The 15,019-nt window shown below is 35.9% G+C and overlaps 1 protein-coding gene across 1 annotated transcript in view; it reads right to left on the minus strand.

The window, feature by feature from the left end:
- LOC142358195 (uncharacterized) overlaps positions 1–15,019 on the minus strand; it is a 49,277-nt gene that overhangs the window by 4,876 nt on the left and 29,382 nt on the right. The window contains exon 4 of the mRNA XM_075409650.1: positions 10,407–10,540. Within this exon, the coding sequence (XP_075265765.1) occupies positions 10,407–10,540 (134 nt within the window). The remainder of the gene's footprint in view (positions 1–10,406; positions 10,541–15,019) is intronic.

A 15,019-nucleotide genomic window follows, 5' to 3' on the forward strand; every position in this document is an offset into this window, starting at 1 on the left:
GACATTTTTGTACTAAATCGAGATGTTTTTCTATGCCACCTCTGCTCACTATCAATATATCGTCCAAAAAACAGAAAGTATTATCTAGACCTGCAAGAGTGCAATCAATCGCTTTTTGAAATTCAGCTGGCATATCCGTAAGGCCGTAAAATCCAGTTTTAAAACGATATGTGCCGGTCATATCTCCGCTTACGAGGTTGAAGTTACAATGGCGGTCCGTATCACTGTGTAAATTGAGTTGGCTGTATATGTACTGCAAATCAAGAGTCGTAAAATAAGCAGTCTTTTGTGGCGCGGTTGACAGTGCTTGAGAAATCGTTTGAATTAGCGGGTCTATATTCGGCATTTGATACTTGTTTTTGTTAATAGCTTTATTCAGGATTTTGGAATCTAATGCTGTTTTGATTGATTGATCTTTTTTGACCGTAATCGTAAGGACTATTGGAGAGATATAAAACTGATCAGAGCAATTAATTAGTTTTTCAATATGTCCTTCGTTTAGCAATTTTTCAAGTTCGATTTTCACTTTTTTTGGTTGGAGATGAATTGGCACTTTTCTGCCTTTTTGATGTGCAACTCGATAATTTTTGTGGAATTTTGAGTTGACCGTGTCATGTTTAGATTTTCCTGTTCGGGAGATTAATTCTGGAAGTTCCTTTGCGAACGAATTTTTTAACTGCACAAGGTGGTTCTATATTATTGACTTTCGTATTCGGGCAAGGTTTTTATGTTATTGTTATGCCTAATTTATCGAAGAGCTCTCGTCCGAGAATTGGTCGAAAACCATCAGCTACGACCGTGATTTTTGTTTTCTGAAATTTCCAATCATTACACCGAACTGGCGTTTTTAAAAAGCATAGAGTTTCGGCCATATCAATAGAAAAAGACTTTAGTTCTAGTAGTTTTTTCTCTGACCATTGTGATTGTGCACAGTTATACATTATTTCTCTTGCGAGCGACATATTGATGATCGTACAACCGCTACCGGAATCGAAGATCAAGTGACAATCTGTGTTGCCGATCGTTATCGTCATATTTTGCAAGGCTATAGGCGGCGATCTAACGTTTTCTACTGTCGCAACGTAATTGTCGTCCGGGGAATCATAGTCAGAAAAAAATTGTTCATTATAATTAATATAATTGACGTTTTGATTTTCCTAACTTGTATTTTGATCTGTAGTTTTGACAGTTTCTACATTATTTATACGATTATTTTGACGTGAATTTCGTGCATTATTAAGTTTTTTTCCGACATACCTTGGCGAAATGGTTAAGCAAACAACAATGATTGCATTTCTTACCCATAGCAGGGCAAACATGGTGGAGCGTTGTTGTCCGAGCTTGACCACAACCTCTACCTTGACCAACTGATGCACGGTTAACTGCTACTCTGCCTGACTGATTTCCACGTGCACCCGCGCCGCCAAATCGATTGAATGATTGTATTACATTCACCGTATTGTCAGTTGCGCCGTTATTTGATGATATTCTTTGCTGATTCTGATGGCCATTTCCATATTGACTGCAATATTAAGTGCTTTTTCGGGGTCAAATGTGTCGCGGAGAAGTTCGCGTTGAAAATCATAATCCATCATATTTGTGATGAAAATGTCCCTGATGATCACCTCCTCACGATTTTCAAAATCGCAATTTTCCGCCAATTCTTTCAAAATGCTGTAGAATTGTTCTACCCTTTCACCCTTTTTCTGCTTCCGTGAGAAGAATACACACCGATCGAATGTGATATTTCTTGGGCGGTTGAAAGCTATCTCCATCATCTCCCAAAGTTTGAGGGTAGTCAGGTCATAAATATTGTCATGAGGAAATTTTTGTGTTAGTAAGCGTGTTCCCTCCGTACCAATGCTTAGGTACAAAAGGGAGACACACATTTTTGATCGCAAAGATGCCATGGTCGTTCCCCGCATAGTACTCCCGCTTCTGTTATCTTTTGACATTTTAAGTCCCATTGCAACTTCAATTGGCTGTTTCGTATGTGACGGTCTTTCTCCGTTTCATTTGTTGCATCTTCAATTGGCATCTCGTAATTTGGTTCAGCTGGCAACCGTAGCATCGTTGGTTTCGGTTGCAGTAGCGTGTCCATTGTGATATTCTCGCACGCGAGAATCGCAAGCTTCACTTGATTCCGCCATTTCTCGCATCTGATTGTTGGGTCCGACGTTGGGCGTTCCCAAAATGGCTCTATCAACAATTGTGTCTTTCTAGATTCACGAGCTGGCTCCGCCATGTCATACAGATTCACAATCTGTAATCTGGGTTGATTCGCGGTGCCGAATTATTCAATTTACTATTCCAAATTAATTGGTTAATTCGCGTGGCGAACTTGCTATTAATTATTTTTAGCTGAACGATTCAATATTCTGAATACAGAATATGCATAGATTTGGCGGAGCGGAGATTAGTTTTATTATTAGACTGGTATTTCGCCTAGCGAAATAGGACTCAAAGTTATGTGATACACTTTAATGCTTTGGCTGAGCAAAATCTAGTTTAAGAGAGAGACAACTAATTTGAATTAAGAAAATGAGCAGAATGAAATAAAATTAAAATAACTAAAATTGATCAACAACTTGATCACGACAATTGAATTCCAATTGCGGCAACTCAAGATCACAAGACGACAAGAACAATATGAACAGATAAAGTTATCAGGTACAGGATATAAACAAATTGTTAAAACGTGAAAACTCAAGATTTGATCTTCAAACAAGAACTAAAAATATGAATAAATTAAATGGCGAAGGAAAGTGAACTAAATTAAATTTAACTAATATAACTTGATTTGCTATGCCAAATCATTAGCCCCAGAATGAAATGTACTACATTACCACAAGATGAACATCAAAGACTCCAGCAATAATTATTTAAAAATCTGATTAGCTGTGTGGTACAGTAGTACATCTCGTTCATTCTGGGGCTATTGATTTGGTACAACAAATCAGGTTATTTTAGTTAAATTAAATTTAGTTTACTTTCATTTACCATTTAATTTTAATCATCATTTTAGTTCTTGTTTGAAGATCAAATCTTGAGTTTTCACAATTTTAAATTTGTTTACAACCTTTGTCTGATAACTTTGTCTGTTCATGATGTTCATGTCGTCTTGTGATCTTAAGTTGCCGCAATTAGAATTGTAGTGTCGTGATCAAATTGTTGATCAGTTTTAGTTATTTTAATTTGTTTCATTCTGCTCATTTTCTTAATTCAATTTAGTTGCCTCTCTCTTAAACTAAATTTCGCTCCGCCAAAGTCTTAATTTAGACAAGATAAAATTTAAGGTTATTTTGCTAAGTGAAATACCAATCCATTAAAAGAACGAACTTTCGCTCTGCCAATTCTACACTTATTCTGCATTCAGAATATTATATCAACAAGCAGCAAAAACAAGTGTCGATTCACTCCGCGAATAAACCAACAAATTGGAATAGTAAAATTGAATAAATTGGAACCGCGAATCAACTCAAACTACAAGTTGCTTATCTGTACGACATGGCGCAGTCAGCTCGAGAATCTAGAAAAACACCATTGTCGATAGAGCCATTTTGGGAACGCCCAACGTCGGACCCACCAATCAGATGGGAGAAATGGCGGATCCAAGTACAGCTTGCGATCCTCGCACGTGAGAATATCACAATGTACACGCTACTGCAACGGAAACCAACGATGCTACGATTGCCAGCTGAACCAAAGTACGAGATGCCAATTAAAGATGCAACAAATGAAACGGAGAGAGACCGTCAGATACGAAACAGTCATTGAAGTTGCAATGGGACTTAAATTGTCAAAAGATAACAGAAGCGGGAATACTATGCGGGGAACGACCATGGAATCTTTGCGATCAAAAATTTGTGTTTCTTCTGTACCTAAGCATTGGTACGGAGGGAAGACGCCTACTAACACAAAAATTTTCTCATGACAATATTTATGACCTGGCTACCCTCAAACTTTGGGATATGATGGAGATAGCTTTTATCCGCCCAAGAAATATCACATTCGATCGGTGTGTATTCTTCTTACGGAAGCAGAAAAAGGGTGAAAGGGTAGAACAATTCTACAGCATTTTGAAAAAATTGGCGGAAAATTGCGATTTTGAAAATCGTGAGGAGGTGATCATCAGGGACATTTTCATCACAAAAATGTTGGATTATGATTTTCAACGCGAACTTCTCCGCGACACAGTTGACCCCGAAAGAGCACTTAGTTTTGCAGTCAATATGAAAATGGCCGTCAGAATCAGCAAAGAATATCATCAAATAACGGCTCAACTGACAATACGGTGAATGTAATACAATCATTCAATCGATTTGGCGGCGCGGGTGCACGTGGAAATCAGTCAGGCAGAGTAGCAGTTAACCGTGCATAAGTTGGACAATGTAGAGGTTGTGGTCAAGCTCGGACAACAACGCACCACCATGTGTGCCCTGCTATGGGTAAGAAATGCAATCACTGTGGTTTGCTCAACCAGTTCGCTAAGGTATGTCGGAGAAAAAATAATAATGCACGAAATACACAACAAAACAATCGTATTAACAATGTAGAAACTTCTGAAACTACAAATCAAAATTCAGGTCAGGAAAGTCAAAACGACAATAACATAAGTTATAACGAACAAATTAATTCTGATTATGATTCCTCAGACGACAATTACGTTGCGACAGTAGAAAATGTTAGTTCACTGAAAAATATAACGATAACGATCGGGAATACCGATTGTGATTTGCTTCTCGATTCCGGCTGTGGTTGCACTATTATCAATATGTCGCTTGCTAGAGAAATAATAAAAAACTGTACGCAATCACAATGGTCGGAGAAAAAACCATTAGAATTAAAGTTTTTTCTAATGATATTGTCAAAACTCTAAGCATTTTAAAAACGCCAGTTCGATGCAATGATTGGAAAATTCAGAAAGCAAAAATGACGGTCGTAGATGTTGGTTTCCGACCAATTCTCGGACGAGACCTTTTTGATCAATTAGGCATAATAATATCGAAGAAACCTTGCCCGAACACAGAAGTCAATTACATAGATCAACCTTGTGCAATAAAAAGATCGTTGGCAAAGGAATTCCCAGATTTGATCTCCTGAGTTGGAAAATCTAAAAATCACACGGTTAATTCAAAATTTCACAAAAATTATCGAGTTACACATCAAAAAGGAAGAAAAATGCCAATACATCTTCAACCGAAAGTGAAAATTGAACTTGAAAAATTACTAAACGAAGGACATATAGAAAAACTAACCAATTGTTTTGATCAATTTTTTATCTCTCCAATAGTCATTCCAGTAAAAAAGGATCACTCAATCAAAATAGCACTAGATTCCAAAATCCTAAATAAAGCCATTCACAAAAACAAGTACCAAATGCCGAATATAGACCCGTTTTTTCAAACGATTTCTCAAACATTGTCAGCGGCGCCACAAAAGACTGCTGATTTTACGACTCTTGATTTGCAGTATGCATACAGCCAACCAAAATTACATAGTGATACGGCGCGCCATTGTAACTTTAAAGATGTAAGCGGAGATATGACCGTCACATACCGCTTTAAAACTGGATTCTACGGTCTTACGGATATGCCAGCTGAATTTCAAAAAGCAATTGATTGCACTCTTGCAGGTCTAGATAATACTTTCTGTTTTTTGGACGATATATTGATAGTGAGCAGAGGTGGAATAGAAAAACATCTCGATTTAGTACGGAAATGTCTGATAAAATTAGATCAAGAAAATCTCTGAATAAATCTTGTAAAATGTCACTTTGCAAAAAAAATTGAATGGCTCGGACATAATATTACACAATCAGGTATAACACCATTGTCAAATAAAACGGATGCAATCGGAAAATTATCAGCACCTACCGATCTTAAAAAACTCCGATCCCTCATGGGTTCAGTACATCACTTAGGAAAATTCATTCCAAATTTGTCACAACTATGCTACCCACTTTGACCTTTCTTTAAGAAAAATACAAAATTAATCTGGATTGAAGAACATGAAAAACAGTTCTCATTGATTAAAGAAAAGATTGCAGAGCAACCGAAAAAAAAACCTTTTAACCCGGAATTAGAAACACGAATAAAATGCGACGCTTCACGTAAGGGTTTGGTATGTGCATTAGAACAACGAACACCTAATAGCTGGCGTACAGTGGCATTCGCGTCACGATTCCTGAATTCTGTTGAGGACAGATACAGTATAAATGAGCTCGAACTTTTGGGAGTTGTCTGGTCCGTGGAACATTTTAAATATTATTTATGCGGCAAACCATTTACCGTAATAACTGATCATAGGGCTCTTCTACCAATCATGAGAGAGAACGGAGCTAACAAGTCTTACAATAGTAGATTGACACGTTGGGTAGATCGGTTACTACCATTTGATTTTTTAATTGATCATCTCCCTGGCTCAAAAATGGGATTAGTAGATTATATCTCTTGCAACCCGCAACAAAAAGCCGTTAATATATCTGCATATGACAAGCAATTCATAGTAGCAAAATTGGATGTAATTAAACGCAGCGCGAAACGCTTCTTATTAAATGCAGAAATTTACGTCGATTTCGCAGCGCGAAATCCGCTAACAAAACGAGCTTCAAATAATCCAAATTCCTCTAAAAATTCCTCTAACGAATATTGATAACTCAATTAACGAATTAACACCAAATAACTCAAATTCCAATATCAAAATCGAGACAGCTAACATTCCTCACTCGCTTTTTGCCTTAAATCGTTCCACCGATCAGTTGCTACCTAAATTAAACAATTTTCAACGAGTTGCAAACAAAATCAAAACAATCCACATGATGTCACACTCGAATTCAGATGAAGAAACTTTGATGCAAGTAAAACAATCGACGCCCTCTAGAGTAAGATTCGCAGACGAAGCAGGATCGTTAACAGCTCAAGTAGTACCCGCAACGCCAATCACCCCTAATACTGATACAACAACAATAACATCACCTTCAGTAGATGACCCCTATTTGGACTCATTCAACTTCGCTCTCTCAAAGATCTTTTCCAGCACATTAATGGCTAGTCTTACAACAAAAGATGCGATTCTAAGAGAGATACGGGATTGCATCTTAACCAAAAATGAGGACCGATGCAAGCAGATATCACCATACTTACAGTCATTCTGGAAAGATCTACATGTCAGGTATGGATGTGTCTGCATCGACGACAGGATAGCCCTTCCCCATGCAATCAAAGATGCAAACGTCGAAGCCATTCATGAAACTCATCCTGGAACATAGGGGATGACAGATATGGCCACGCATGCGTGGTGGCCATATACGCACAAAGACATAATTACAATGACTTCAAAATGCAACTCCTGTGTCAAGATTGGTAAAAAATTAAAATCTATTATACCTGCCAATAAATGGGCACCATTAAAGTTATGCAAAGTTCCAAATGAAGAAATTCAAATTGATTTTGGAGGACCAATTTATAATGAAAAAATCAAGAGATTTAATTTCTTGCATCTATAGATCGATTTTCAAAATTTCCAACAGCAGAAGTATTTGATAGAGCTAATGCAGATAATATTTTGAAATTTCTACAAGAGTATGTTTTGCTACACGGTATACCCCGTACAATTAGGTTGGATCAAGCTCGATGCCAAACGGGACAACAAATTAAAACATTTTGTAGTCAAAATAATATACAGTTAATTGAAGCTCCAATACACGATCACAGAGCGATTGGCTTAGTTGAGAGGCTAATACAAACAATCAAGAATCGACTAGTTTGCACTAGAACGGCGGCGCGAAATCAATTCAATATGAAAGCATCAATAAATTCAATAATTTACCAGCTACGAAAATGCCGTCAAAAGACTTTTAACATATCACCATTTGAAGCACATTTTGGTAGAAAGGCGAATACTCCATTAAGTAAAATAACGACTAAACCGGACCCAAAAATCTGACATACAAAAATATTTTAAATAAATATTTAGATTTGGAGACTGTCAGATGGGAGGAACTCATTTCTGACGAAAACTGGGACAACGAGGGAAGGAGTGACACAGAACTTGAGTTGAACAGAGACAGCTAAGCAAGGATGCAACAAAACGAAAAAATGGTGACCCGAACAGAGAATCCAGAGTGATCCCCCACCCAGACGTCGGACAATCAGTGCCACGAACAGAAGCTTCATTAGAAGTAAAACTCGCCAAAAAGAGACCACGCATGAAACATTCTAAGAGAAGCCTAGACGGGGTAGACGAAGTGTTGGCGCCCGGTTCTTCGGTGGTAAAAACAGATACATTCACATCAGTATTAAAGGAACCAGGAAAAAGAGATGAAACCATCCAAAACTCAGACTTAGCCAAATTTGGCACAAAAGCCGAACGCCAGACCGAACTACAAGTGTACGCAAATTGCCGACCAAAGACACCAACGGGGAAAATTTCTGAATATCTGATCAGTCATCACGCAAAAGAGTCAAGGAAGAAACTAGAAGGAGGCAAACGCATGAAGCACAGGAAATTAGCAGACGATGTCAGTACGGTCTCCTCAATACATTCCAATATAACACGCGCTCTACGGGTACGAATGCCCACTAAACCAAAGAGAACAATAACAACAGCACCGCAAAAGCAACCCACAGAAATAACAAGCGATTTCGCGGTGCCAATGGAGATGCCATCGACTTCTATTGTAATAGCGGGGCCACCTAGCAGACCAAAACGTAAAGCTGCTACCAAAGCCTCAGCTGCACTAATTCCATTGAAACGAAAACGATCAACGCCTTCGGTTACTGAATCAGATGAATCAGTCACATCTGTACAAACTTGTCCCCCTACAGCGTCCAGTCCTGGTGTATACGCGAGAAACAAAAGGAGACAGATCATCAAACAAAAACAGATACAGAATAAATCGATAATTTCAGCCATAAAGACGGCCGCTGCCCAAAGTCAACAAAGCGAAACTGATTTTACAGTCGGCCCATGCTCACCTACACAGTCGTACCCCACACAATACTACGTTTCGCCTAATTATGAGGGACCAGAGACATCGATGACGGTCGGTGAGGCTGAAAGATACTATGAGAGTGATAGTAATTAAAACATGTTTAATCAAACTAATGACATTTTAACACAAGTAAAACATTTCTGAATCAATCATTATAGTATTAATTATTTAACCAGTACATATGTTATTAATTTTATGATAAATAACTTTGTCATTTATTTTCGTCAAGGGGGAAATGTGGTACAGTAGTACATTTCATTCATTCTGGGGATATTGATTTGGTAGAGCAAATCAAGTTATTTTAGTTAAATTAAATTTAGTTCACTTTCATTTACCATTTATATTTAATCATCATTTTAGTTCTTGTTTGAAGATCAAATCTTGAGTTTTCACAATTTTAAATTTGTTTACATCCTGTGTCTGATAACTTTGTCTGTTCATGTTGTTCATATCGTCTTGTGATCTTAAGTTGCCGCAATTGGAATTGTAGTGTCGTGATCAAATTGTTGATCAGTTTTAGTTATTTTAATTTTTTTCATTCTGCTCAATTTCTTAATTCAGTTTAGTTGCCTCTCTCTTAAACCTAAGCGAAATACCAATCCAATAGAAGAACGAACTTTCGCTCCGCCAAATCTACGCTTATTCTGCATTCAGAATATTAAATCAACAAGCAGCAAAAATAAGTGTCGATTCGCTCCGCGAATAAACCAATAAATTGGAATAGTAAAATTGAAAAAATCGGCACCGCGAATCAACTCAAACTACAGATTGCTTATCTGTACGACAAGCTGAAAGACATTTGAGTTCACGGACCACTTTACGATCAAAAGCACTGCAAATTTATCTGCCCAAATCATGCAATTTCTTACAATCTAACCAATCTACCTATATTGTACGATAAAACAATAAAACGTCGCAGCATGTGAATGTACACATATTCATGGCATGGACAGAATAAAAGTATCAACATCAAGAAGTTGATCGTGTAAGCTTATTTATTTTTTGCAAGTGACATAGGTGTAGGTCATGTAATAAAATTAAAGGAACTCAAGAGATCTAGCAAATTTTAACTGAATTGCCAAATCCCTTTGAATTAACATTTCTAAAAAAATAAACGTTTTTATCAACTTAGGTCGCATTGTGTTATTATGTTATGTTAAACAAGCTGAGTAACTATTTCCCACGCTCCTTCTACGGTAAATGATAGAGTATTAAACTGAAAGAAAAATTTAAATTTTGGCTCGACTGGAACGAGCTTACAAGAAGCTTTCTTGATTTTATTCCACTTTCAAGTTCTTACAAGTTAACTATCTCCTGCAACAAAGTTGCAAGTACTGACAAGTTAACAATCAGGTCTCGCCCCTGAATAGTAGCCGCCTTTAGTGCATTAAAGCAAAATTAAGACACGTACCCTTATGTAGTTGAGTGGTTTGTTGTCTTCGTTCGGGTAATCAGTCAGTTTTCTCCAATAATCTTCAGGTGACATTTTCAGGATGTCGTGGCCAAGGTGAACATAAGTTTGTATTTGAGATGTGCAACAATGCTCTAAAACCAGGAAGTGCAGTTATTATTTTGAATAATGGCATAAAATAATCTTTTTCGATTGAAATCACTATGGTAAATTTTGGTATTTCAATCAAACATCGACAATTATCTTGAGGAAAACTACTAAAGATCTGCAGAATAAAATTGCATATATTTGAAAACGTTTTTGCTGAATTTTCAACATATTCCATTTTTTTCCTGAAACACTTTGGAAAATTCCACCATTCTTCCAAGTAATAAACTTTAAGGGAAAATTAGCTTCAAGGGAAAATAAGCTTGTTAAATTGGAAGAGATAACTGTATAATACTTGCTTTGAGAAAACCGCCATAAATAGTTGTCTTGTGTGTTTTTTGTGCCTCATCAGTTTCTGTGATGACCAGTGATGGTCTATTATAAAACTTCTAAAAGAATTTACATCAACACCCGAACCGCCTTAATCCGCGGAAAACGAAATCAGCAAGACGAACATAGAGACAAACCAAAATTAACCTCTTTTCTGTTTGAGGGAAAAAATGGTTACCTTGAAAAGTACTGCGTTGTCAAAATAAGATGCGTGTCTTGCAAGAGTCTTATCGTTATATCTGCAATAGCGCCTTATATATTGTAAGATCGCTTCGCAATTTTGCAAGATAACTTTCAAAGTTCCACTGCAGGTTGTCGCATGCTCCTTGCAAGGGACGCGAGATTATAGACACATATGAAACGGGAGCAGATCTTTGAATCCCTGTTGCAGAAGTTAAGAGGCGAGTCGGCATTGAATAGTGTGTCATCCATGAGCGGGGACAATTTATAGTGATAAGTTTCTGACTCACCCAATGAGCGGGAAGCCCAAATTTAATGAATTATCATACTAGTTGTACCTCAGTGGCGGGTGAAATGTGATTGCCCAGAACAGGAAGTTTTACCTCAAACAATTTTTCCAAAAAGGAAACTATTTTGTGTGCATGGGTAATTGCATGGGTTGAACTGATAACAATGATCGTTGATCGTTTATGAACCAAGATTTTCTAATTTCGTGAATTAACTAATTTACTAAAGCAATAAAAATATTAAATTTAATTAATTTTGAAAGTTTAAAATTCTCAGTCTCAATGGCTTGCAGTTGTGTAAAAGAAAAATTGTTGTGCGAAATTTTTTATTTGTTTTGTCCTTTTTGTTCAGTTTAAAACGTCGATTTTCATAAATAACCTCGATTTTAAGCGTAAAAATTTGTTCATTTGTGAAAAAACAACTGTTGACAGTTTATAAATTATAAAAAAGTTAGCTCATGTCAAAAAGGGGATGATATTGAAGTAAATGAATATGAAATAAATTTTGATGAATTTAAGCTTTTATTGATATAGCAGCAGATTAGATTTTTTTTCAGCTGAATAAAGAGACTAACAGTGTTTATTGTTATGCTGAAGCTATTCAACTATTAGTTTCAGTTTCGAAAATTAATTAAAACTAATTTAAGTCTGATTTAGGAATCTGACGAGAAACGTGTCTGATTTAACTGGCCACAGTTTACTCACATTGTAAAGTTTGATTCACATTGCGGCCATATTCTTGCTCTAATTTCTTTTTGCTTGAAGAATTGTTTTCCTGATCAGGAAAATTTTTGCTCAAAAAGACATAAGTGAGATTTCGGAATTAATGAAACATTTTGCCAATTAATGACGGAATTTTCTAAATTATATGAACGGTGTTACCTTCCTTCAACTATGAGAGTTAATGAAGAAATGAACCTTTTTATTGTTCTATTGTTGGAGTCTTGATGCCTTTCAGACTTGAATTTTATAGATAGTTTTTTAATAAAAAAAATTGAGATTGGCCGAACGGCAAACTTTCGAAATGCAAATATCTAAAAATTTTTTAAAAGTTTTGCCAAAGTTAACTATTCATGCCAGCTCAAACAAAACTATTTATCTAAAGCGGAGAGAACTACAGATATGTCCCAAATGAAGATAATTTTTTAGGAAAACAATCAACAATGGCACGCTTCTTTGCCACGTTAAATAAAACTTTTTAACATAGGCTCTCAAACAATAAATTTGTCTTTGGTATTCTTAAAAAAACTTAAAGACATTGGGATAATTTAGACAGATGTTTTAACCTCCGTATTTTACCCTAATCCAAATAAAAATACAAACAAACATACGCATACCTATCAAAACAACACGAATTTCAGAACATTATTAGCTTGACTGTGTAATAGGGAAACAAATATTAAGAAATTCGCCTTTTTCGAAACAAAGTTTTGATATCAATTTCACGTATTAGAGATAAAAATGGATACGGAGTTTGACAAGGAATTTTATGGCTACATAAAAGGTGCGAATATTCTTCCACAGACTCTATTTATGACTTTTTGAGGAAAAATGCCATCTTCCTTCTTCTTTTTTAGTTATTTGTTGGGCGTGAAGCCAGTTCCATTTGAAAAACTTGTATTTGGAACAGAAGATAACTTATCAAAACGTTAAAAAGACTTATAAAAAACAAACATTTTTAAGCATTTTTTTCGTTTTATCATTGAACGGTGCAGTAATCAGTAGAAAAAGGCTGAATTTGAAAAATTGTATTGTGCATCGTTAGCCGGCAAATGTAAGAGAAGATAAAGGTACCTGACCCATTCGAGGTCCTCGTTGGAAAGTTTTTATCATTGGACCATCAAAAAGCGTTTTGATCTTGCCAAAGCGTTCAACTAATTGTCCATCAGAAAATATTTAGAGAATTAACTGCTTACGAATTTTCAGATAACGTTGTAAAAATGTTTGAGTCATTTCTTGCTGCCAGATGCAATGTGTAAAACTACGGCATTTTCTTCAGAACGGACAAAGATCTACCAAGGTTTTCCTAAAGGTACACTATTGGGAACTCTCAGTTTCCTAATCTACATCAACCGCTTCAGGTGAACCGTTCTCTAAAGAAACCTCAGGAAATTTTAAAATCTTTCAGTTTGCGGATGGTATTTGTTTTTATATCAAAAACGCAATTAATGTCAAGTTAAAGAAACCAGATTTTGGTGTTTCTCAAACAAAACAAACTAACATTGAATGCTGACAATGAATGCTGCTGATTTGGACGGCAAAATTTCAACAGAAAATAGATAAAAACAGACGAACACTGCAAATTTTTAGGCTTTTATGTTGATTCAGAATTGAGTTTTCAAATTTAAACTCAATAAGTTTCTCTCAAATGTGACGATCAATATATATTGTTTGTCGTCAAACACCACTTGGAGCACGAATATTGTTGTTCATTTTCCTAGTACTTTCATATTAAAATGAGTTATTTTTTTAAATTCATAGATTTTCATCCTTACAACGGTTAAACCCATGGATGAAATGGGGGAACTCAAGTATGCTGCATGAGAAAAAAACTTGAAAGGTCAAGTGGTCTTTTAAAGAAATCAGAAATTTTACCAGTAAAATGGCTCATCACTCAATTGACTGTCTCGATATTAAAAGGCGATACTGTTTCCAGAGAAGCATTTCGTACAGATAAGTTTGGCCGGGGGGGGGGAGGGGGGAGGGGAGGGGTAATGTTTTGTTGAAGAAAAAATTGCAGCACAGAACAATTGATCATATTTAAAGCAAGTAACCGTTCTTTTCAACAAAATTATATTCTAAAATCGAATGAAAATTCCGCTTGAATACCCAATAGTAAAATCTCTAAAATAAATTTAAAAAATTGTCAAAATAGCACCTGCTTCAGCAATTTAAAATGTTACTATTCGGAAGAATAATTGTTTACTTCAGAATTTAATTTTATGCTTTACAGCAAACGGAACCCTTAATTTTGATAAAAAATAGTTGTGCTGGAGAATCAATTTATATATTATTCCCGACTGGTTGAAAAAGTAATTTACTTGTTAATTCAAAAAAATGCATCGAGTGGTGCGGTGAGTTCAAAATTACGCGGTTTAGGAACGTTCCGAGTCTGCCTAATGTCTGCTCATGGACAAATCTGAACGAGGTAAAGTCTGATCTTAGAACGAGCCAAAGACTTAAAAGAGCCTAAAATTCTAACAGGGATGCTTGTTAATGTGCGTTCGCACATGATGTTCCCACTCAAGCGCATCTACACTTTTGACTTAATTGTCAACCAAATAGATATAGTAAAAATAGATGTTTGAGTTTAAAAAAACGTTTTGAATGCACCTAGTAATAACGCCAAAATGCAATCGTATAAAACCTTAACTGCACAATTTTACTTTGTTCATACTATACAGCGGATGACAAAAGGATATGATAAGGCGAAATTGAAATTATTACAACCTTTTTTAAACCAAATAATTTCTAAAGTCTCAAAAATCAATAGCTTCTAACGAAATAATTCTTAGTAAATTTACTAAACATTCATTATGAAACCAATAGTAGCTGTTGTTGGTTACATTAAGCCATAGGAATGGAACACAGAAGCAGAAAAACTCAAAAAATTAAACAATTTGGGAAAACACAAACTTTTGAAGCCATTAAAATCATTAGCTATTATCT

Source organism: Convolutriloba macropyga, unplaced genomic scaffold (assembly GCF_964194025.1).
Source record: "Convolutriloba macropyga unplaced genomic scaffold, txConMacr16.3 SCAFFOLD_1188, whole genome shotgun sequence".
Lineage (NCBI taxonomy): Eukaryota > Metazoa > Xenacoelomorpha > Acoela > Convolutidae > Convolutriloba > Convolutriloba macropyga.